The sequence below is a fragment of the Hyperolius riggenbachi genome, chromosome 7 (genome assembly GCF_040937935.1).
Source record: "Hyperolius riggenbachi isolate aHypRig1 chromosome 7, aHypRig1.pri, whole genome shotgun sequence".
Lineage (NCBI taxonomy): Eukaryota > Metazoa > Chordata > Amphibia > Anura > Hyperoliidae > Hyperolius > Hyperolius riggenbachi.
Window position 1 is genome coordinate 194,511,936 of NC_090652.1, and position 24,095 is coordinate 194,536,030.

At 45.6% G+C, this 24,095-nt stretch overlaps 1 protein-coding gene across 2 annotated transcripts in view; it reads right to left on the minus strand.

The window, feature by feature from the left end:
• The window catches only part of CCNYL1 (cyclin Y like 1), a 204,327-nt gene that overhangs the window by 123,047 nt on the left and 57,185 nt on the right, over positions 1–24,095 (minus strand). For both annotated transcript variants that reach the window (XM_068244966.1, XM_068244965.1), the window contains exons 2-3: positions 22,932–23,006; positions 6,746–6,780 (exon numbers count right to left, since the gene is read on the minus strand). In XM_068244966.1, the coding sequence (XP_068101067.1) occupies positions 6,746–6,780; positions 22,932–23,006 (110 nt within the window). The remainder of the gene's footprint in view (positions 1–6,745; positions 6,781–22,931; positions 23,007–24,095) is intronic.

Below are 24,095 nucleotides of genomic sequence, written 5' to 3' on the forward strand. Positions count from 1 at the left end.
AGTCAGCCGCCTAGCAAAGGAACTAAAGGACATGGTGCTAAGTAGACCCCAGAGACTCCAAGAAAGCCCCAACTCAACAATCAGACAGCAAACCACAATGTCCCAACACCAGAGAGAGAGCCCACAAGCATGGAAAACATGTAGGAAACCGCCTGCCCCACAATGGCAACACAAAGCGACAGAGGGTAGCATCATGGCGGAAATCAGAACTTTGCTTATCAATATACAAAGCAGATTGAGGTGACACCCACAACAGTGTCCACCCTCCCCCTGAAAATACTGAGTCCTATGAAAATTTCTGCTCATTACAAGGTAAACCGACTCAAAATGACATCCCTTATCATCAGTAGCTGGAACATCCAAGGGCTGAACGCCTCAGCTTTTGGATCCAAAACAAATGATCCAGACTTTAAAAAGAGACTTGAAAACATTGATATCCAAATCCTCCTGGAGACATGGACCCGGGCAGAGGATGAATCTTTCGTACCCATGGGGTACCGGGAATTCTCCATATCTGCCCAGAAAAACAGGAACATTAAACAGGGCCGCCGTTCAGGAGGCATACTAATCTGGTATAAGGAGGAGCTCACAGAGCACATCAAAGCAATCAAACGAGGAGACAGCCACATCTGGATCAAAATAAACAGCTCCATCCTCACCTCTCAGTCTGACATGTACCTGTGTGCAGCATACATCCCCCCAACAGAGTCCCCTTACTACAAACCTGACATCTATGAGGTCCTACAAAGAGAAGCCAGCCACTTCCAGTCTCAGGGCAGAGTGCTCATCTATGGAGACCTCAACGCTAGAACAGGCACAGAGAAGGACTATCTGACCTCTGAGGGAAACACATACATACTTGGAGGAGAGAGCTACTACCAGGAACCAATGCAGACAGCAAGAAACAGCTATGACAAGACAGTAAACAAAAGTGGGAAATCCCTGTTGAACCTGTGCCGGAGCCTCGGCCTATACATAATGAATGGGCGAACCAGGGGTGACTCTCTTGGGAGATTTACTATGAACTCACATGTAGGCAGCAGTGTGGTAGATTATGCTGTCACAGACACAGACCCCATAAACATCAATGCCCTCATAGTCACCCCTGAAACACACCTGTCAGACCACAACCAAATCCTGCTGTACCTGAAATCCACCGATAAACCAACCACACAGCAACCTCACCAGAACGGTCTCTACAAGCTGCCACCATCCTTCAAATGGCCCAAAGAGTCTGCCATCAAATTCACCAACATGACCAACACTGCCAAAATCCAAGAACTGCTGACAAACTTTCATACAAACCTATATGAACTGAACAAACAAGGTGTCAACCATGCAGTGAAGGACTTCAGCAACGTCTTATATAACATGGCAGTACTCGCCGGCCTCAAGCAGACCAACTTTAAGAGATCCACAAATAAACAGTCCCAAAAATGGTTTGACAGTGAGTGCAAGGCTCTACGTAATTCTCTAAGGGCAGCCTCTAACCAAAAGCACAGAGACCCCAACAACCAGGACTTAAGGGAAGCCCATGACCACCTACAGAGACAATACAAAGACACCCTCAGGCGGAAAAAACAGAGCCACATCTCCCACAAACTCCAACAGCTGGAGGACTCCCTCCAAGACAACTCATTCTGGGAGACCTGGAACCACATTGGGACAAAGCCCAAGAAAAGCCCTCTCCACATCCAAAATGGCCACATCTGGCTCCACTACTTCAGGGACCTCTACAAAGACATCCCAGAAAATGCCCAAACCTCGGAACAGAAACAAATAGCTGCAAAGCTGAAGGACATGGAGGAGACAATCAAGGACTTTCAAAACCCCCTGGATACACCAATCACGATGGAGGAAATAAGAGAAAGAACAAAGCTGATAAAATGTAAGAAGGCTAGCGGTACCGATGGCATCCTGCCAGAGATGATCAAATACAGCCCCCCGGACATACATGAGGCACTCGCAAGACTTTTCAACCTTATCCTGAGTGCGGGCTCCTTTCCTCAGGCCTGGAGTGAAGGCCTCATAACACCCATCTACAAGAATGGGGACAGATATGATCCAGCAAACTACAGAGGAATCTGTGTCAGCAGTACACTGGGGAAACTGTTTAACAGCATCATCAATAAAAGGATCCTCTCCTTCCTCACACAGCAGGACGTACTCAGCAAAAGCCAAGCTGGGTTCATGCCAAACCACCGCACAACCGACCACATCTACACACTGCACAGCCTTATCAAGACTCATGTCCACAGCTCACGTGGCAAAATACACGCTTGCTTTGTGGATTTTAAGAAGGCGTTTGACTCGGTGTGGCACCCAGGCCTTTTCCTAAAACTCCTAGAGAGCGGAATAGGAGGTAGAATCTATGATGTCATCAAGAGTTCATATACTGGGAACCAATGCAGTGTGAAAGTGGACGGGAAGAGAAGCGCGTTCTTCAAGCAGGGTCGAGGAGTCAGGCAGGGCTGCAGTTTGAGCCCAACGCTCTTTAACATATTTATTAACCAACTGGCTGTAGCCCTGGAATCCTCCCCAGCACCAGGCCTCCTCTTGCATGACCACGAGGTGAAGTTCCTGCTGTATGCAGATGATCTCCTGCTGCTCTCCCCAACAGAAAGGGGCCTACAGGACAGCCTGGCATTACTGGAGAGTTTCTGCACCACATGGGCACTGCCCATCAACCCAAAGAAGACAAAAGTGATGGTGTTCCAGAGAAAAAAATCTAAAAATGCCCACCTCCTCATTTATATTAAATGGCTGCCCACTGGAGACCACAAACAGTTACACCTACCTGGGGCTGGAAATTAACCAAACTGGGAGCTTTAAACCAGCAGTAGAGGCCCTGAAGGAAAAAGCCTGCAGAACGTTTTATGCCATCAGAAGGCAACTTTACCACCTAAAACCACCGGTGAGAGTCTGGGTAAAGATATTCAACAGCATCATCACCCCAATCCTGCTCTATAGCAGTGAGGTATGGGGCCCGGTCACCTACCCTGACCAATCAAAATGGGACTCCAGCCCAACAGAAATCTTCCATCTAGAGTTCTGCAAGTATCTTCTCCAAGTCCATCGCAGCACTTCGAACTCAGCTTGCCGGGCAGAGCTAGGCAGATTCCCACTATGGCTGACTATCCAGCAGAGGGCGCTCTCATATTGGGCGCATATACAGAGCAGCAACCCCAGCACTTACCACCATAAAGCCTCACTGAGCCAGGGTGGGGAGGCCATACCACGCTCTCTGAAACAAAACGTCAAGAGCCAGCCCAGCCAAGACCACCAACACAGGCTGACAAAAACCCAAATAAAAGGAATGATAGAAAGCTGCAAGGACCGATACATAGAGGAATGGAGAAGTGACATAAAGAACTCCCAGAAACTCACTATCTACCAATCACTACAGAGGGAGTACACAATGGCCCCATATCTGGAGAGGCTACACCACCACAAAGATAGACAGGCCTTGAGCCTGTACCGTCTGAGTGCCCACAACCTGGAGATAGAGACAGGACGACACAGACAGACATGGAAGCCCCGGGAGGAGAGACTGTGCAGGCAATGTGACCAGGGGGTCCTGGAGGATGAGGCCCACTTCCTGCTACACTGCAGCAAATATACACCGTTGAGGACCGCCCATTTCCAAAGACTCTCCGCCCACATTGCAGATTTCACCTCCACAGATGAGGAGAGGAAACTCTACATCATACTGGGGGAAGAGGAAGAAACTGTGCAAATAGCTGCCCGATATGTCACGGCCTGCCACCAACTGAGAGGAACATGATAACACATGGACTGTATAACCCCATACTCCCCTCCCCTATGGACTGTATGCCTATACCCCCCTCCCCTATGGACTATATACCCCATCCCCCCCATACCATCCCGTACATCCTCCTATGGACTGTATACCCATGTCCTTCCCTTATTCCCACAATCCCCCCCCCCCCCCAACATTAATGTTCTATTTTGCTTTGGCAATGCTAAATGTATTTGGTCCTGCCAATAAAGCTTTTTTGGATTTGGATTTGGATTTGTGTGAGAGAGAGAGAGTGTGTGAGAGTGTGTGTGTGTGAGAGTGTGTGTGAGAGAGTGTGTGTGTGTGAGAGAGTGTGTGTGTGTGAGAGAGTGTGTGTGTGTGAGAGAGTGTGTGTGTGTGAGAGAGTGTGTGTGTGTGAGAGAGTGTGTGTGAGAGAGAGTGTGTGAGAGAGAGAGTGTGTGAGAGAGAGTGTGTGTGAGAGAGAGTGTGTGTAAAGCAAAATGTGCCATCAAACTATGGTAAGCTGCATGAGAGTAAAATAACATGTACAACAATTTTCAGCCAAAGTTACTAATCCACACGTTTGCTTTCTTACTTAGGGGCATATGGAAAGCTGTCTGAGATTTAATTGAGAAAAGCACAGTGTTTTGTTAAAATTTGGAGAACAAGGTTCAAAAGCAAAAGGGGGTTTTGGGAAGCCACCTTGTACAGAAATACACATTCATACGGGTTATCAACCATACAGAAGCCAACTGAGCAGTTAAGAGGTATAAAAGAGCTGGCACATCCAAAGTTAATCTGTATTGGTTCCATGTAAAAGAATATGGCCAACGTTTCGGAGCCACATAGGAGCCCCTTTATCAAGGCAATGTTTGCTCAGAGGCGAGGATCTGTCTGCTGCTGTGCAAAAGTTCCTGCAAAGGAAGTGGGAGTCTGCTTCTTCTAGACACTCGCAGAGAGCAATGTGTAATCGTCTGGGATAAGCAGCAGCAAGATTACTGCACCTTATCCCAGACGAAAACACATCGTTCTCTGCGGTTAACTAGGATGACGAGGCGCCCAGGGAAAAAAAATCACTTTAAAAACCAATAAATTGGGAAGGTGGCTTGCCTCAGAAATGACACTAATTATGGGGAAAAAAAATTAGGTTTATTTGCACCATGGCAACGTGTCTTGAGCACGTTCGGCTCACTTCATCAGGCCAAATTTCAGCGTCAGCAATATGATAAAGCCATGCATTGAGCCCAAGAGGAGTTTTAGTGACAACTGTTACAATACTTACCCCCCCCCCCCCCCCCCCAAAAAAAAAAATCAGTTACACTAAATCTACTGTAGATAATTTATAATTTTAATGCTGGGGATACACGGTATGTTTCTGTACCGTGTATCGAGCCGCTGATGCTACCAGCTGATAATTTCCGATAGGTCCGATGACCCTCCGGATCGATTCCCCGCTTGATCCCCGCGGGCGGACAATAGCGGGGAGTCGAGCGGAAGATAAGGAAGCGCCCACGGGGACGAGCAGGAATCAATCCGGAGGCTAATCGAGCCGCTGGGTCGACCCATGTATGCCCAGCATAAGTGTGCATACTTACTTTTACTTTGCAAGGTGTATGGTTTCTGGCTCTCGTTCGCCCTCTGGTGGTTGGCTCATGTGCGGCTGTGATACGCATGCGGGGACGCATTGCGTCAAATTTGACGCATTGACCCGACGTAACTTTTTAGACGTCGCGTTGATGGCGTCACCTTCCGGTTTAGCGTTCCACCACCAGGAAGCCATTCAGAGATGCGGCGCTTTTTGCCAGCGTGCGTTCCATACACGGAGGGCGCACTCTAACCTGGATGATGGCGGCTGCTCGTATGGGGTGAGTGTTGCACTTATTTAAGGGGTGACTTTCAAAGGGGTAGGTTGTCCTGATGATGCACCATTGTACATAACCGGCGCGAAACGGCTGTCGACTACCCTCACTGCCTGTACCTCTCTTTCCACCTCATAGGAGATGTAATGTATGCCTTTTATTGGTTCCATTAAAAGTGAAGTTTTAATTGATGTGCAAGGCCTCTTTTCCTCTTTTTTGACATGAACTGTTGCAACAACTTTTTGGCCTTTTGCACTCTGTATGATTAACGGATAGCTATTCCTGTGCACAGAGCCATATCTATTAGACAACCCAGCATAAGGATGGTTTAACCACTTCAGCCTACAGTGTCGAAAATCGTATGCATCTGAGGAAAGTTCACCTCCCATTCATTCGCCAATAACTTTATCGATACTTATTACAATTAATTGATCTCTTGTTTTTTTCCGCCACTAATTAAGCTTTCTTTGGGTGGTACATTTTGCTAAGAATTATTTTTTTTCTAAATCCATTTTATCAGGAAGATTAAAGGGGTTCTTCCGCGAATGAGGAAAAAAAATCAAAATGGTTTATGCATAATCTATTAAAAATCCTTAAAAAATCCATAAAAAAGTAAGCACAAGTGAAAAGTGTATGACAAAGTCTGCAATTCTCTCTTTTTTTTAAAACATTTAAGCAATTCTCTTTCTTGTGCCTACTGTTAGACTTTAGAATACTGTATAACTGGGAAGATAATAAAAAGTTACCCATAATTGTGACATTTTGGTTGACTAAAATGGCTGAGAATTAGGGAAGCTTTGGGTTTTCATGACAGTCCACTGCTGGTGCCCATGCTTTTAGAACACAGTCTGCTGAAGTTTGTGGTTTGAAACAGAGCGAATAGGCCTTGTTTCGGTACACATTCATCTGTAGATTTGTCTATAGACTCTGCAGAGCTAAGTCCATAGCTGTTTGTTGTCCTACCATATTCATTTTTAATGTCTACTGTCTATGTCTAATGTTTAATCACAAAGATCATGCTGTCAAAATAAACTTAAAGTACAAGACTTATGTGCAAAGGATATGCTGTATTTGTCAGGCAAACACTGCTAATATCACAATAAATCAAAACGATACAATTACTTACATGATTTATATGGTTACTCTTCCTCTTTTCTCTCACTGTAAAAATAGGTAAACACAAGATGATCATTCAATCTCAAAGGTTTCTTTCCACAGATTTACACGGTGCACTTTTAGGTTATAAAATCATGAATATGTACTACCACATATAAATTAAGCAGTTTGGACCTATCCAATGTGTACAGGCAAGAACTAGGAAATGTTTGAGAAACAGATGCAAAGCTGGCTTTACAGAAATATACTGTACATGAAGGATACAAAAATTTTCAATACACGAAAGCTAAAACATACGACTTCTACAGTCAAAGGAAAATGGTTTCACATAATGGGCATTTGGAAAAAGGAAGTCGCTTGTGTGTGGACAATGCTTGTGTGTACATGATCTATTCTAGACCAACTTTATCTCTTGTATACAACTAGTAAAACCTAAGCATGATAAAAATTAAGCAATACTATGCTGCTTCATACACACATATGGGTCATGTTGCCCAGAGGGTATCGGGATCTGATGTTGCAGGGCAGTAGCTGTACAGATGCGCCACTAGCTAGCAGGCTTGTGACTTTTTCTGTTGCTATGCGAGATGACGGAGGGCTGCGGGAGTGACGTCATTCAGAGGGCGGGGTAAGTCAGGAGAACAATGATCTCAACTCCTCAGCCCAAGTGTTCCGCCAAGCAGATTGGTGGCCAAGGGGGCTGCTGTAGACATGTAGGATTCTCGGCAGAGGCAATCATTATTGGGCGCAACGTCTGAGTTTTATCAAGCATTCGTTTGGGGCTATAATGTGATTGCAAATCTGTGTTAGCCTATTAAATTATACCTAAAGTGACTACAAAATACAGTGAAGCTGCCCCCTTCTACATGGAACCATCTACACTATAATTTTATTGTTACATCAGGTTCTACGAGAACAAACTAAGTAATCCATCCTCCATCTAAACCTATCTCTGCCATATTTTACAATACAACACAATTTTACTACAGCACAGTGTCAACCATTTGTCTGTGTTCCAGGGTTTTTTTTTTTTTTTCATGCCAAATCATTTTACTGGTTAAAGCACACCTGACGTGAGAGGGATAGGGAAGCTGACAATTTCTTCTTTCTGCCTTGCTGATCTTTTGTCTCCAATACTTTGATATAAACCTTGAACTTGACTGAAGTCTGACTGGATTAGCCACATGCTTGTTTTGTGTGTGATTCAGACACTACTGCAGCAAAAAGATCAGCAAGACTTCCAGGCAACAAATATTGCCGCCTCTCACTTCAGGTGTACTTTAGGATGGTTAATGAGATGCAGCTTGGACAAACAAAATTGACAGGACGTGCTTGGTTCCAACTGTAGAGAGAGGATATGGAGGCTGCCATATTTATTTCTTGTTAAAGTGGATCCGAGATGAACTTTTACTCATTGCATAATTGTGTTCCTTACATATTGTTTATAGGGCATTCCTCAAGCCAAATATTTTTTTTTATGTTTTAATACTCTAATTTCCTATAAACTAAACAAGCCTCGCCCACAGCTCATAGTGCCTTGGCACTCCATGTATCAAGGGCTTATGGGAGCTCAGTCTGGGCAGGAGGAGGAGGTTACTAGCCATAGAATTCAGAGGCAGAGGGGAGGAGGGAGCAAGAGAGAGGAGTGAGCTGAGGGCTGGAGATGCAGTTGCAGCTTGCCTGTGTGTAATGTGACAAACAAAACATGGCCACTGTCATTGCATCACAGGAATAAATAAACATGAAACTGTTGAAGCTGTTTGCAGCTAGATTTGCTGTGTAAACTATCTAAACTTTAGATAAGATATATAGACAAGTTACTTGTCATAGTTAGTACTTCATCTTGGACCACCAGTATTATTAAAACATCCAGTTGGGGGGGGGGGGGGGGAGAGCCGGCAATGGAGGAGTGAGGACGTGTTCTCCTTAGCTCCCAGCCTCGTGTGCTTTTTAAGCTTCTCTAAGCCTATCTCTCTCCCTTCATGAGCACCCAGAGGGGTAAGAAAAAGAATAACAAAAGGAGGACAAGCTAATCGGAGGTCACAGACTCCATCCCAGCGCCCGCTTACCAGGTATTTCCAAGCACAAAGCTCCGGGCAGGAAACCACTAAGATGGCAGACGCTGAGCACTCTCCTACTCAAGCAGAAGGCCCTAGCAATGCGGGCCCGGCAGCCCTTACCAATCTTGAGGACATATGGAAGTACCTCCGCAGCCTCCCGACGAAGCAGGATCTGGACGAGCTGACTGAACGCATCGTCACATCCACACGTTCAGAAATAACAGCGATACGCACGGACATCTCAGGCCTGGCAGACCGCGTGACAACAGCCGAAGACGACATAGCGGAACTCCGCGCCGAGATAGCCCGCCTGAAAGCAGAAGGGACTACCCAACGCACCCACACTCAAACCTTAAGGGTAAACCTCGAGGATCTGCAAAACAGAGGGAGCAGAAACATTCGCGTCCGCGGGGTGCCAGAATCAATCCAAGCAGACGCCATCTTTGCATCAATGCAGGCCCTGTTTAACGGCCTCCTCAACCGCCCAGATGATCACAAACTGAAGATAGACCGTACGCATAGCGCCCTCCGGGCTTTACCTAAAGATCAGGCTCCCCCATGGGATATCATCTGTAGGTTGCATAACTTCCAAGAAAACGAACGAATTATGGCAGCAGCACGTGCGCACGGCCCTGTGAGCATCGAAGGAGCGCAGGTATCCCTATACCAGGATCTAGCCCCTTCCACCCTATCTTAACGCAGGGCTCTGAAACCACTAATACAGGTGCTTCAGCAAGAAGGAGCCACTTACCGCTGGGGCTTTCTGTTTCACCCAATGGCGGAGAAGGGAACCCGCTCATTTGTACTACGCCATCCACGTGAGCTGCCAGACCTTTTTCATGCACTCGAAATACCCACGGTTGCCGTTCCAGAATGGACCCCGGATGGTTTACCAGCTCCTCGTCCTCCACGTGAACGCAGGCCACAATGATATGGGCCAAGCGTGAGTACTGTGACACTTAAATTCTGTGTTATTCTCCTCTACCCCTGCCTACAGTTTGACTCTCTACCCACAGCCTATTATTCCTGACCCACCTGGAAGTGATTCAGCTAGAACTTCGGCCCCATGGCACGTCTTAAATAGCTCCCTTTGTTACTTTTTGTGGCTGAGCAACAACCTTGGGTGGTCCTCTGTCCCGGGGTGCCCTGCCCTGCTCCCCTCCATGTGATGATGGTTCCGCGGGCCCCCCTCCCAGACCACGCAGGCCTTCTCCTAATGCTGCAAATGGTTCATATATTATTATATGCTTTTCTAAGCCCTACGGGCTGATTATCATAATTGCCTTACAAATGTGAATATATGCTATGTGTTATGGGTTTCATAAGAACTGTGATTGAATATGCATTATATAAGACCTAGAGAGAATTTATGGCTGGCTTGGGGTGAAAGACTATAGGTTCCTAGCGTGGTTGGGGAGGCTGGGGGGGAGGTGCTGGGGACGGGGGTCTGTCCTACTATAGATATAATATAGAAACTGCACTTGTCCCATGTAGCAATGAAGGTCAATTCATAGATAAATACTAGCCAATCAATAGCACCCCTGGATGCTAGGGGTAAACACATGGGTTCTAACTATGAATGCACTAATGGAAGCCTGTGAATCTTATTAATTAGCTACCAATATCGCAGTGAAAGGGGAAGAATAGCCTAGGGCATATCTGACTTACCAGTGGGCAGGATATTGCAAAATACGAGGGTCTTACATAGGAAGGGAGATTGTTACTAGCACATTTTTTCTTTTTGTTTTCTGATAGAGATTAAAATGTTGGAATTTCATTGCATGCACACGGGTGCCTGAGAGGGGAGGGTGCTCCAGTCTCTGTTGATTGGCTTCTCTACCCCAGGGCTTATTGCCATCTAGTCACTGGGCTGTCTCGTACACCCAGTGAGCTAAAGGAATTATTTCCTTACACTATAGACCTATGGTCTGAAGGTGAGTGAAGTATGGGTCATACTTCACCTAGATGCGATACGTGGTCTCTTACGCGTACACTCTTGTACTTTGTCTACCTGATACTTATCTATTTTCTTCTCTACTATCTTATCTTGCTTTCTCTTTTTAGGGCGGAGCGGTAGGGGGCTTGGGGGATGGTCACTGTTATATGACTCAGCAGTCACTTAAATTTCTAACTCTAAACGTCAGGGGCCTAAATGTCCCTGAAAAAAAGAGCCTCTATCCTGTGGCTATGCTATAAAGAAAGAGCCAATGTAATATTTCTCCAAGAAACCCATTTTAAGGGCCCTCGTATTCCGAAGCTGTTCAATAAATATTATAGGTCTGCCTTCTATAGTACTTTGCAAACCACAAAACCCAAAGGAACAGCTATCCTGGTCTCTAGAGATACCCCCTTTAACCTGTCAGAAGAATACTGTGACCCTTGTAACGATCGGTGTCAGCACACAGAGAGAATCTGATTATTGATGATCTGCAGAATCACCAATAATACAGATATATAACTAACCCCTGGACACCTGATGAAGTGTAAGTGTTTTTGTGCAACAATAGGCTGTCTCCCGTGGGGCGGGAGACGCGGATAACAATGAGCATGGACCACCTGAGGAGCAGGTGGCCCTTAGTTGCGTGAGGACTATCTCCTAGGACAGGGGATAGAGATCACCTGAGAGCCAGTGATTCCCTGCAATACCAGGAATCAGACTATACTGCAGCCAAAAGACTCCTAAGGGATAGAGCCCTTGGCTGTACTGCAGAGAGGCCTCTCTGAGGAGCAGGAGGTCCCTGCAGATAACTGACACTAGGTGGAATAGTGTCACGGGTAGTACAGACAGGCTGAACACTCGAGGGATGAGTGACAGCCCGAGGGGCCAGGTCGGCAACACCGAGAAATTGGTAACAGATATAAAGCACAATCCTAGTCTGGGGTGTGAGGTCTCGACACCCAGGAACTAGTCTAGAGAATAACACAGTAATAGCACAGGGTTCCTAAGCTTGAGTGTGTGGTCCTTGGTCACAACACCCTGGAACTGGTCTAAATGATAACACAGCAATGACACAGTATCCCTAAGCTTGGGTGTGAGGTCTGTGGTCACAACACCCTGGAACTGGTCTAAAGTATAACACAGCCGTAATCTGGCTCAGTGTGAATTCCCAGGTCCTCCTGGTTCTAACACACTGTGGGATCTGACTGGTCTGAGTGCTCACACGTTAGTATTCGCAACGGCAGACAACCAGCAACTGACAAGCAAGATCTATATATACTTGCAGTGCTGTGCAGCCCCGCCCGAGCCACTCAGCCAATCCAGAGTCCAGCTGGGATCAGCTGATCGGCCTGATCAGCTGATTCCCCTTCTGCTGGTATAAATGTCCTGTCGCGCGCACGCGTAGCTATCCATCTGTGTGCACTAGAAGGTCCAGCCAAGCCAGACGCGTGTCGCTGCGCGGAAACCGCCGGTCTGAACGCGGAGATAGCCGCCCCGTCACTAGACCACGCGGCGGCATCTCCGCTGTTCATTACAACCCTTCAGGAAGATTCAATATTATTAACCCCCTTGGCGGTATGAAACATTCCGCCAGGGGGCAGCGCAGCAGTTTTTTTTTATTTTATTTTTTTTTTAATCATGTAGCGAGCCCAGGGCTCGCTACATGATAGCCGCTGCTCAGCGGCATCCCCCCGCCCGCTTCGATCGCCTTCGGCGATCTCCGATCAGGAAATCCCGTTCAAAGAACGGGATTTCCTGGAGGGCTTCCCCCGTCGCCATGGCAGGATGACGTCACCGACGTCAGGACGTCATTGGGACTCCAGATCCAACCCTCGGCGCTGCCTGGCACTGATTGGCCAGGCAGCGCACGGGGTCTGGGGGGGGCCGCGCGCCGCAACGAATAGCGGCGATCGGAGTGCTGGCGCAGCTAGCAAAGTGCTAGCTGCGTCCAGCAAAAAAATTTTTTAATTCGGCCCAGCAGGGCCTGAGCGGCACCCTCCGGCGGCTTACCCCGTGTCACACACGGGGTTACCGCTAAGGAGGTTAAGGGCACAATGATGGAGCAAAAGATTACGATTGGCTCTTTTTATGCACCTAACTCACACCAGATAACTTTCTGCAGGCCTTCTTGCACAAGCTAAAGTCCTTTGCTGAAGGGAGCATAATACTAGGGGGAGACCTAAATATAGCATTAGATCCTATGCTAGACGCATCCTCTCAAAAAACTCCGTTATCGGGGAAACTATTACGCAAGCGTAAATTGTTGCTACATGATCTGCAATTAGTGGACGTATGGAGGCTTCATAACCCCTCAGCAAAGGACTACACATTCTTTTCCTTCCCACATAATTCCTACACTAGGATTGACTACCTATTTATCTCACAAAACTAATTATCGGTATCATCATCATCATCCTCCTCAACTATTGGCAACATGTCGTTGTCCGACCATGCTCCGGTCTGGGTGAAACTTGCCCTAGGGGAAAAGAGACGTGGCCCTGCTCTTTGGCGGTTAAACAACTCTCTGATTAAAGATAAGCAAATAGCTCAGAAACTTAAAAGAGAACTTGAGCAGTTCTTCAAGTTGAACACACAAGATGAAATATCACCCCTAGTAGTGTGGGAAACTCATAAATGCTTCATGAGAGGTATATTAATTAGGGAGGGGGCTAAGAAAAAGAAATTTAGGGAAAAAGAAATTAATGAGGTATTAATACGTATCAGGAATCTGGAGTTGAAACACAAAAAAGTCAGAACTCCTGAAACCTTAGAGACCCTTACCAAGGAGAGATCCACCCTTAAAGATCTACTATTTCATAAAGTGCGTCATTCTGCAGACAGGTGTAAGCGCACCTTCTATGAATACGGCAACAAATGTGGATCTATGCTGGCTAGAGCACTGAAGGCGCAACAGACATCTAATTATATATCTAGTGTCAAAGACAAAAGCTCTATCTTACATCACAAATATGAAGACATCTCTAGATTGTTTAAAGAATACTGTGCCAGGCTGTATAACTTACCAGCCTCACAGGGATCTAGGTCAAGGTTAGCTCAACGGGAAAAAATTAATTCTTACCTTAAGGAATCTAAGTTACCCTCTCTATCTCATTCTGAATCTGAAGAGCTAGAGGACCCCTTCACTTTAGATGAGCTCAGGTTGGCCTTATCGCAGATCCCTTTGGGCAAGTCACCTGGGCCGGACGGATTTACCCCAGAATACTACAAGACCTTTGGAGGGGTCATGTCTACACACATGCTAAATGCTTTCAATACAATCACAGATCCCCCCCCAGATAAGAATTGGTTCTCGCATCAGATGTTGGAATCCCATATCTCTGTGCTACCTAAAGGTGGAAAAGATCCATCCCTATGCCAAAGCTACAGGCCTATTTCGCTATTAAATGTGGACCTCAAATTATATGCTAAGATGCTTGCCAACAGACTTACTCCCTTACTGCCCAAGCTGGTCCACCCTGACCAGGTGGGATTTATAATGGGAAGGGAGGCCAGGGACAACACAATTCGCACCCTAAAAATCGTGCACTGGGTGAGGTCCCGATCCACCCCTACGCTTTTGCTCTCTACTGATGCCGAAAAGGGATTTGACAGGGTGGATTGGGACTTCATAGGATGCATTCTCTGCCATTTGGGATTGGGGGGTAAAATGCACAAGCGCATTTTGACTCTGTACTCTTGCCCTAACGCCAAGGTCAAGGCTAACGGGGTTCTATCAGACACATTTAATATACAAAACGGTACCCGACAGGGTTGTCCCCTCTTCCCTATAATTTTTGCCCTCTCCCTTGAGCCCTTCCTTTGTAAGATAAGAGCCAACCCAGATATACAGGGTGTTTCCTTTCCAAAATCCTCTCACAAAGTTGCTGCCTACGCAGACGACATGCTATTCTACTTAACCAATCCCCACTTTTCTCTCCCTAACCTCCTGGCTGAATTCTCCAGATATGGCCAGTTATCCAATCTATCCATCAACTATGACAAAAGCGAAAACCTCGGGGTAGTCCTCCCGGATACAGTAAAGTCTCATTCAAATGGCCTGCACAGGCTCTGAAGTACCTGGGAGTTCAGATCACCCGACCCGAAAGACCTACTATCACACAACTTTTTACCAGCCCTGGAAAAAATTAGGGGAGACTTGCAGCGCTGGGACAAACCTCAATTTTCCTGGTTCGGTAGAACAAAATATCATAAAGATGACGGTTATGCCCTGCTTGCTCTACCTCTTCCAGACATTGCCAATCTTTATACCGGCCCAGTATTTTAAAAAGATCACGCAATTGTTCTCTAAATTCATATGGAGCGGGCGCAAGCCCAGACTAAAATACTCACTTCAAATCGCTCCCAAGGAACTGGGACGTATGGCCGTTCCAAGTGCCCGTATTTACCACACGGCAGCAGTCCTAATTAGAATCATAGACTGGCACAGACACGAAGTTCAAAAGATTTGGGTGGGTATGGAGAACGAATTAATGTTAATGTCTGGTCGACTTAAGACAACTCCTTGGTCAGCACACATGCTCAAAATTATAGACCCAGCGGCGAGTCTAATCGCATATACCATCAAAACACTTGGAAAGTATAAGTCAAACCCATTGATCTCCCCATGGCCCACCCCACTTATCCCTGTGCTGACAATCCACTATTCCCTCTAGGACTTCATGCTAAAAGCTACCCCGCTTGGCGGACAGACCCTGCTATTAGGGCCTCATCTTATTGTCAATGGGAACTGGGTACAGATACAATTTGACTCTCCCAACCTTGATGTCTGGAGCTGGAACTAATTTAAACACGTTCTTAGGACCCAGGAAACAAAAGAAAGCCTTAGCAGACCTTTCACCTCATTTGAACAAACCTGTATGGGCAAGGGGGCAATTAATAGCATGATATCCCTAAAGTACTCACTCCTAAATGCTTCTAACTCTCCGGCTGGTGCACTCAGGTTTAAATGGGAAGCTGACCTGGAGGAACAATTTAGTGGCAAACAATGGAACAAAATTCTGATTTTCTCTCAAAAATCGTCAATTTCCTCAAGAAATCAAGAGGCAGGTTACAAAATTTTCACCAGCTGGTATCTAACCCCTTCCAGACTTCAGATAATGTTCCCTGGATCTGGGGGCATCTGCTGGAGATGTGGGACTGAAATGGGAACTCTCCTACATATATTTTGGTCCTGTGTAGGCCTTACTCGTTTCTGGGCGGATGTGAGGGAACTGATGCATGTGATGACAGACTTTTTGCCTCCTGACTCCCCCTCTTTCTTTCTGCTACACCACAACACCTGGTCTATCAGAAGGTACAAGAGGACTCTCACAAGGCATCTGATCAATGCTGCTAAAATCCTTATTGCTAGGCACTGGAAATCCACAGAGGCTCCCTCAATTCAGGAATGGCTCCGTGAGATTGACCAGGTCCAAAAAAATGGAAGACCTCACATCTACCATTCAAGATAGACATGAGCAGTTTTGGAAAACCTGGTATGGATGGTTTGAATTTAAGGCGACCTCACCTTACCGCTCCCTCATATCCGCCTAGTTATGCAGAACTAAACAACACACACCACACACTCACCCCTGACGTTTTGGAGAAAACCTCTACTCACATGGCTGGCCGCACCCCCCCCCCACCACCACCCCCCCCGGACCCTCAGCTGGCTCCTGCCCTCTTCTTCCTTCCTTTTTCTCCCTTTTATTCCACTTCCTCTCTATTAGTGTTAATCTGTTTGTCTGTTATGCTTTCCTCTTTAATGTCAGTCATGCCAGACAAAGTGGGAACCTCTCTTCTCAATATATTTCTGAAAAATGTTTTTTGTTCTCATCTGGATTTAAGGGCATAGCCTTCAGGTCATATTGCTCTTCCTCTGGATCTCCATTCGCGGCAGCCTCTGATGTATGATCCCTCTGGGCTCAGGGCTGTCTCCTTACTCACTATCACACCAATTGAAGAGACCTGGCATCTTATAAGGGCTATTGACTGAATATGCAGCCCTAATTTAATTACCTGATGCTCTAAGATGTTCAAAAGGAACCACACTGGTTGGTGGTTCATCCTATGTTACAACATATATTGCCCCAGAGCATCCTTCTGTTATATTACAAAGATTATACATTGCCTGTTTCTTAACTCTGTGCCTTGCATGGCAAATATGTCACCTTTTGTGTTTTTCATGTTTTTCTGTTATATAGAAAATTACCTGTTCAAAATAAAAAGAATCTTTAAAAAAACAAAAAAAAACATCCAGTTGGTCCCTGTTAATAGACGTTTTAAAAACGACCAGTGTTTCTGATGCTCACTTAAACTAATGTGCACTTTGAAAGTGAGAATCTGGGGCTTCCTCCAGCCTATGGCAGCCCTGTCCCTCGCCGCAGATCCAGTGTCTCGGGATCCCCTCCGATGCAGATGCTGACCTTGCCAGGTCGCCATCCTTTGCACCTGCAAGTCGCTTGCGATCAATCACGTGGCCTAGAGCATTCTGCGCAGTACTTATGCGCAATATGCTCCTGGCCAAAGGATGGCAGAACTGCGGCACGGGACAGATAGGCTGCCAGGGAAGCTCCAGGTGAGTTTTTTTTTTCACCTCACACTTGTTCTTTAAGACAGTGTACACACTTGCAGGGCCGTTTTTTTCCAGCCTGATCCATCTGTTAGGAGTATTTTTTTTATTATAGTTTCAGAAATGTAACTGCTGCCTACCTATTTATCATTGGTGTAATCCAGTGTTTTGCAGAATCACCGTTACAGCAGCTATAAATTACAGCTGCCCATCCTCTGTAGCTTCTCGTAGGAATCCCATACAGGGAGGACAGCAGATTGATTTCAGGCAGACGCTGGGCAGCGTGACGGCGAGCACACAACGTATGTGCGTCATTGCCCGGTGACCAGACTCCGGCGTCTCTGCAGAGGTCAATGTGTGGGATTCCTACGAGAAGCTACAGAAGATGGCAGCTGTAATTTATAGCTACTGTAACGGCGTTTGCTAAACACTAGATTACACCAATGATAAATAGGTAGGCAGCAGTTATATTTCTGAAACAATAATAATAAAAAAAAAAAAATTCCCCTAGCAGATGGATCAGCTTTACATTCCGTCAGTGTTTACAAACACTGACAAATAAATGTTATTTCTAAGGAACCATTTATTTTTTTAAAAAACTATGCACACAGAGGTAATTTTAATACTTTAGCCAAAACCTCTGTTTTTTTTTTTCTCATTCGTGAATGATATCCTTTAACTTCTGCGCGTTTTTGCAACTGCACAGCTTTCTTTTTTCCGCACACATTTGCATACAGTACATGACGCCACAAACTTGGAAATGTTCACGGAAAAACGTTTGCATTAAAAATGCAAAAGCCGATGGGGACCCAGGAATTGCAGGGGAAAACTGCCCTTCAAGTGTTCAATAAAACTTTAATTGCGCAACATCCAATCAGTCTACCGGAACTGATAGGTGAAGAGAACAAAAGTCTCCCACTTTCGCATTGTACAGGGTTGCAAATAGGTCTAGGATTGGACAACCCCACCTGGACACAATGTGGAGGAATACTTTCTGATTTAGTTGCCACTCTGATTCTTCTAGACTTCTGCCGAGACAGTCTGCCCATGTGTTGTCCTTCCCTCGTATGTGGACTGCCGTGAGGGAGAGGAGGATATTTTCCTCTGCCCAAAAGGAAATTTCCAGAGCTAGGTCCCTTAATCCCTGATTTCTGGTACCCCCTGCTTACTCACATACGACACCGTGACCATATTGTCTGAAAATATCAGAACTTCTTTCCCTACAATATGGTACCGTAGTTGTTGAAGGGCTAACTTCACTGCCATGAGTTCCTTGAAGTTGAGGATCTGCGAGTCATCTGTGTTCCCCAAGTATCTTGTACCTGAAAACTCAGATAATGGGCCCCCCAACCCCAGGCACTGGCATCTGTGTAAATCTTTGCTGGATTCAGCTGATTCCAGAGACGACCCTGAGACAATTGGTTGGGAAGTATCCACCAATGTAGGGATTTGAGGACATAAACCGGGGGAACCACTAGATTGTCTAGAGAATTCTGTCTCCTGTCCCAGATGAACAGGATCCAAGATTGTAGACTTCGGAAATGGGCTTGAGCCCATTCCACCGCTGGTAATGTCGAGGACATCAGAGCTAGTAGGGACATCACTTCTCTCAACGATACTCGAGATATTGAAACAAAGTGTTGAACTTTCCCCACTATTTTTGTAATTTTGTCTTCTGGCAAAAATACCTTTCCCTTTGCCGTATTCCACAGGAGACCCAGAAAAACCTTTTGTTGGGCAGAGACCAGCTGAGATTTTTCTGAACTTATCAGCCAACCTAACTTTAACATCTGAAGAGAAAAATCTAGCTGCTTTTCTAAAGCTGATAGTGTCTGCCAAAAAAAGAAAGTCGTCTAGGTAGGGTAGAACCCTCACATTGTGGAGATGTAAAAAGGCACTTACTTCCGCAATTACCTTCGTGAAGATTCTTGGAACGGCAATGCTTGGTACTGATAATGACATAGTACGTCGTCGAACAGCAAACCTCAGATATTTCTGATAGGCTGGGTGAATTGGGACATGGAGGTACGCGTCTTCCAAATCGACGGTGGCGAGAAACGCTTCAGGCCAGATTAGATTTGGCATGGAGGCAATGCTCTCAATGTGAAATTTCTTCTCCACAATGTGAGGGTTCAGGGGTTTTAGGTTCAATATCATTTGATACTTGCCCGACTGTTTCTTGATTAAAAACGCCCTCGAGTAAAACCCCTGAAATTGTTCCTGAGCTGGAACTCTATCACATTTTTCGGAAGCAGCGACACTATAGATTCTTTTAATGCCACTGCCTTTTCTGGATCTCTGGGTGACTGTTATTAACCAACTGGGGGGGGGGGGATGGGGGCTGAAAGGTACTCTATCCTGTAACGAATTCTATCAGGTTTTGTATGAACCCATTTGATGTTATTTCCTTCCACATGGGTAAGAAGTGGATTAGCCTCCCCCGACTGGAAACAGCAAGTCATTTTCCTGGCTTTGGGGTAGGGGTGTTAGGCTTGTTAAATAGAAAGGATCCCCTTGCCCTTCCTGCATTATATGTCCATCTCCTATTCTGAGAAGTCCCTCTCCCGGCCGGATCCCTACATGTGGAACCCCTTTTGAACTGAAAAGGCTTTTAATTAGGTTTCTTTTATCTGGAAATTTCTTTCCTTTATTGGAGGTAGAGGATCTCTGCCTCCAAATCTTTCCCAAAAAGTAATTCACCACCAAACTCCATTGCGCATAGCTTATGTTTGGAAGTAGTATCGCCCTCCCATGCATTAAGCCATACTGCCCGTTTAGAAGAATTTATTAAAGCTGCGGCTTTAGCTGAGGCCCTCAAAGATTCCGTAGCTGCATCCGCTAAATACGATACCGTCTTCTTGATGACCGTAAGAGACTCCAAAATGGTCTCAGGAGGAGTCTTTAGCCAGTTGGTCCTGAAGACCTATAATCCATTTATCCAAATGTATTGCTAGACAAATGGATGCAATGGCTGGTATAAAAGCAAAAGAGACTGCATCCCATGCCCGCTTCATTAAGGTCTCTGCTTTTAAATCCATAGGTTCTTTTAAAGAACCAGCGTCCTCAAAGGAGAGCTCTGTATTCTTTGAGTATTGAGCTAAAGCCGCATAAAGTTTTGGACACTTTGCCCATGGAACCTCATCATCTTCTTTAAATGGGAACCTCCTCTTAACCAGCTGGGCGGTATGGACGAGCTCAGCTCGTCCAGTACCGCCGGAGCCTGCCGCTCAGGCCCTGCTGGGCCGATTTGCCCCAAATAAAGTGCAGCACACGCAGCCGGCACTTTGCCAGCCGCGTGTGCTGCCCGATCGCCGCCGCTCTGCGGCGATTCGCCGCGAGCAGCGGCGAAAGAGGGTCCCCCCAGCCGCCTGAGCCCTGCGCAGCCGGAACAAAAAGTTCCGGCCAGCGCTAAGGGCTGGATCGGATGCGTCTGACGTCAGGACGTCGGCTGACGTCCATGACGTCACTCCGCTCGTCGCTATGGCGACGGTGTAAGCAAAACAAGGAAGGCCGCTCATTGCGGCCTTCCTTGTTTATTCTGGGCGCCGGAGGCAATCGGAAGAACGCCTCCGGAGCGCCATCTAGTGGGCTTTCATGCAGCCAACTTTCAGTTGGCTGCATGAAATAGTTTTTTTTTAATTTAAAAAAAACCCTCCCGCAGCCTCCCTGGCGATCTTATCAGAACGCCAGGGTGGTTAAAAGACCTGGGAATAAACAAACGTTTCTCCGGATGTTTCCACTGAGCCTTAACCAGATCTTTAAGCAATTTGTGTATGGGAAATGTTTTTACATCCCTAACTTTAAGCCCTCTAAATGTCATCTTTGGGCAGACACAGTAGGAGCATCCACTTTAATCTGTTCAGATTCATAAACCACTTTTAATAGCTCCTCTGTATCTTCACCATTAAATAGATAATTAAAGAGGAACTTCAGCCTAAACATACTGTCATTAAGTTACATTAGTTATGTTAATTAAAATAGATAGGTAATATAATCTCTTACCCACCCTGTTTTAAAAGAACAGGCAAATGTTTGATGTCAAGAGGGCAGCCATCTTTTTGGTTGAAAGGAGGTGACAGGGAGCATAAGACAGTTCCAACTGTCCTGTGTGCTGATCACCCCTCCCAGTTGCTAGGCAACATGAACAACATAGGAAATCCCATCATGCTTTGCACAGCATCAGGGGGAAAAAAGCCCAGGCAGTTTTCTTTGATGGGTGGAGCTTAGCTAAAAACTCAGCTAAAAATTATGCTTTGGTAAGAAAAACAAAGTTCTGCTGCTGTGAAACTGTTAAAGAAACACCAAGCCTTTTCAGTTCTGCTGAGTAGATTTTTTAGTCCGGAGGTTCACTTTAAGAATCTTAATCACAGATTCCTCTTGTGAGTCACCTGATTCTACAGCTTCACCTTCCACAGACTCTGATATCGTATCTAAAGGTATATGTTGATCAGATACCCTGGGTTGTATCTGCAGGTTGTGTGGGAGGTTGAGATAAAGTCTGAGAGGATTGTAATGATAAAGGGTCTGCCTGCGCAGAGGACCCTGGTGATTCTGGAGTAGGATTGCTTAAAGCAGATCTGAATGCAGTGAAAGGGTTTGTCATTTCCTCTTTCATAGATTTCATTAAATCTAAGAGCCAAAGTATTGTGCCGTTTATCCTTCAGAATCCTGCCTCTTTGATATAACACTCCATGCAAATATTTCTAGTGGCCCCCTCCTTTAATCCAACATTGCATTTCCAGCATCTTAATCTCTGCTCTGCTTCCAGTAGCTTCAAAAACCATTTATATAATTTTTCCTATTAGTTTTATGCTGTGTCTAATGCTTTTGACCATAGATTCAAATTTTATCTCACTTTTTAAAGAGAATCTGTATTGAAGAAATGACGAATAAATAAACATACTATCCTGTTCGGGGACATCTCCTATCCCACTCTGTTACATTTGCCACTCTCCGCCGCAATCCTGCCAATAAACGATTTTAAAAACTTTTGTAAACAGTAAAGATGGCAGCCGAAAATGGAAGTATATCAGTGGAGACAAGTTTATATTATTACACAGTGAATTCAGTTCTCAGATTTTATCTGCAAGTTAAGAAAAGTTTTACCTTCTGCTTCCCGCAGCTCTGTGCTGCTGAAGCGTGACAAGAATTCTTGAATCTGACTATAAACACAGCTGTTTCTTCTGAGCCAGGAGTCTGGGCTCTGCACTTGTGTCTGGGTAACAGTTTGTCAGCATGTGACAGGCAGCTTCCTCCTCCCCTCAGCCTCACAGACAGGCTGAGACAGAGCAGGGATGCGGTCTGTGAGTGAGAAATAAACAAAGCACACAGAGCCCGGAGGGGGTGTGGAGGGAGAGTGCATAACTTGTCCCTATTACAGCAGAGGCAGGCCCTTCCTCTCTGGGTCGACAAAGTTTGACAAAGGAAAGAAGATTAGATATATTACAGAGACAATGCAACTAGAAAAGGCTGCAGTAAGCCAGAGCACATTAGAACAGGTATGGGAACTTGTAGGATAGGAGAAATAAGGCTGAAAATTTTGTTACAGAGTCTCTTTACACTGCCACTTTAGTTTAATTTACAAAAAAAAAAAAAAAATAGCTTTCATGCCAAGAAGAAAAGTTACCGTCAGTCTGGGACTTGCTCAGAAATATTGTGCTTGCTCTTGCATGGTCTGAGGGATTCGATTCTGGGGCAAGATCTAAAATCAAAAGGAAACATACGTTAGTCAAACATTTCTATATGCAGGCAACTTAATGGAGAAGGATAGGTTATAATACACAAAAGTATGCAGCTTTCGTCATGAGCGGAGTGGCACACTACTAAATTTGCACCTGTGACTGTTGCTCAGAATATACAACCTTACCAATTAAAACAGGTTTACATTTCACAAAAAGTGAATCTCATTAACAAGGCAGATTACAGATGCAAATTACTGTTTGATACCTAAAACTTAACCATTTATGCCACGTGGGCGTGAGCTTCACATCCGCAGCGCCTAGAGCCGCAGGGACGCACTAGTCACATCCCTGCAGTTTGGGAGGTTTGTAGGTGATAGGGTGGGCATATGCCCACAATCATGCTGCTTCCGGGAGCAGGGGAGATTGGCTGCAGGGGACAAGAGACCTCTGTGCCAATCCGTACACTACCGCCGAGAATAAACACGTTTTTTTTGTTCAAAAACAGTGTTTAATCTTAAATAGAGCGGTCCCACCGTGATTTCTGCCAGTTTCCGCTGCCCGATCGTTAAATTTATGAATGGGCATAAAGTTTCCAATTATTAATCTCCCCGCCGGCACTGTGATCACAGGCTTCCAATGGAAGCCTGCGTCACTTCCCTAGTTACAATGTAGCAACACTGTTTCCTATGTTGCGTACAAAGTATGCTAATAGGATTTTTGTTCAGCGGGGACATCTTGGGGCCAAATAGTAAAATACACCTACTAACTTTAGGGGGGAAAAAAAAATCTGTCAAGAAGGCATATAATTATTAAATAATGTGCTAAAAATTAGAGATGGATGTAAAACTATTTAGCACTGTAAATATGTATTGCACTCCCTAATCCTTGTAAATACTCGTAGCTCAGCTGAGATTTTTGGTATGTGAGGCAGCCATTTGTGACCATAGATGGGAAAGCAGACCGTGTTTTGTACTAATGCTCTATCGGTCTTGGTCTACCCCAACTCTTTGTCACTATTTGGTTAGACTACTTACCGCTCACACCATTGGCAATATATCCGCTAAAACGCACACTGTTGTGCATATACCTATACTCATTGTTCTAGGTTT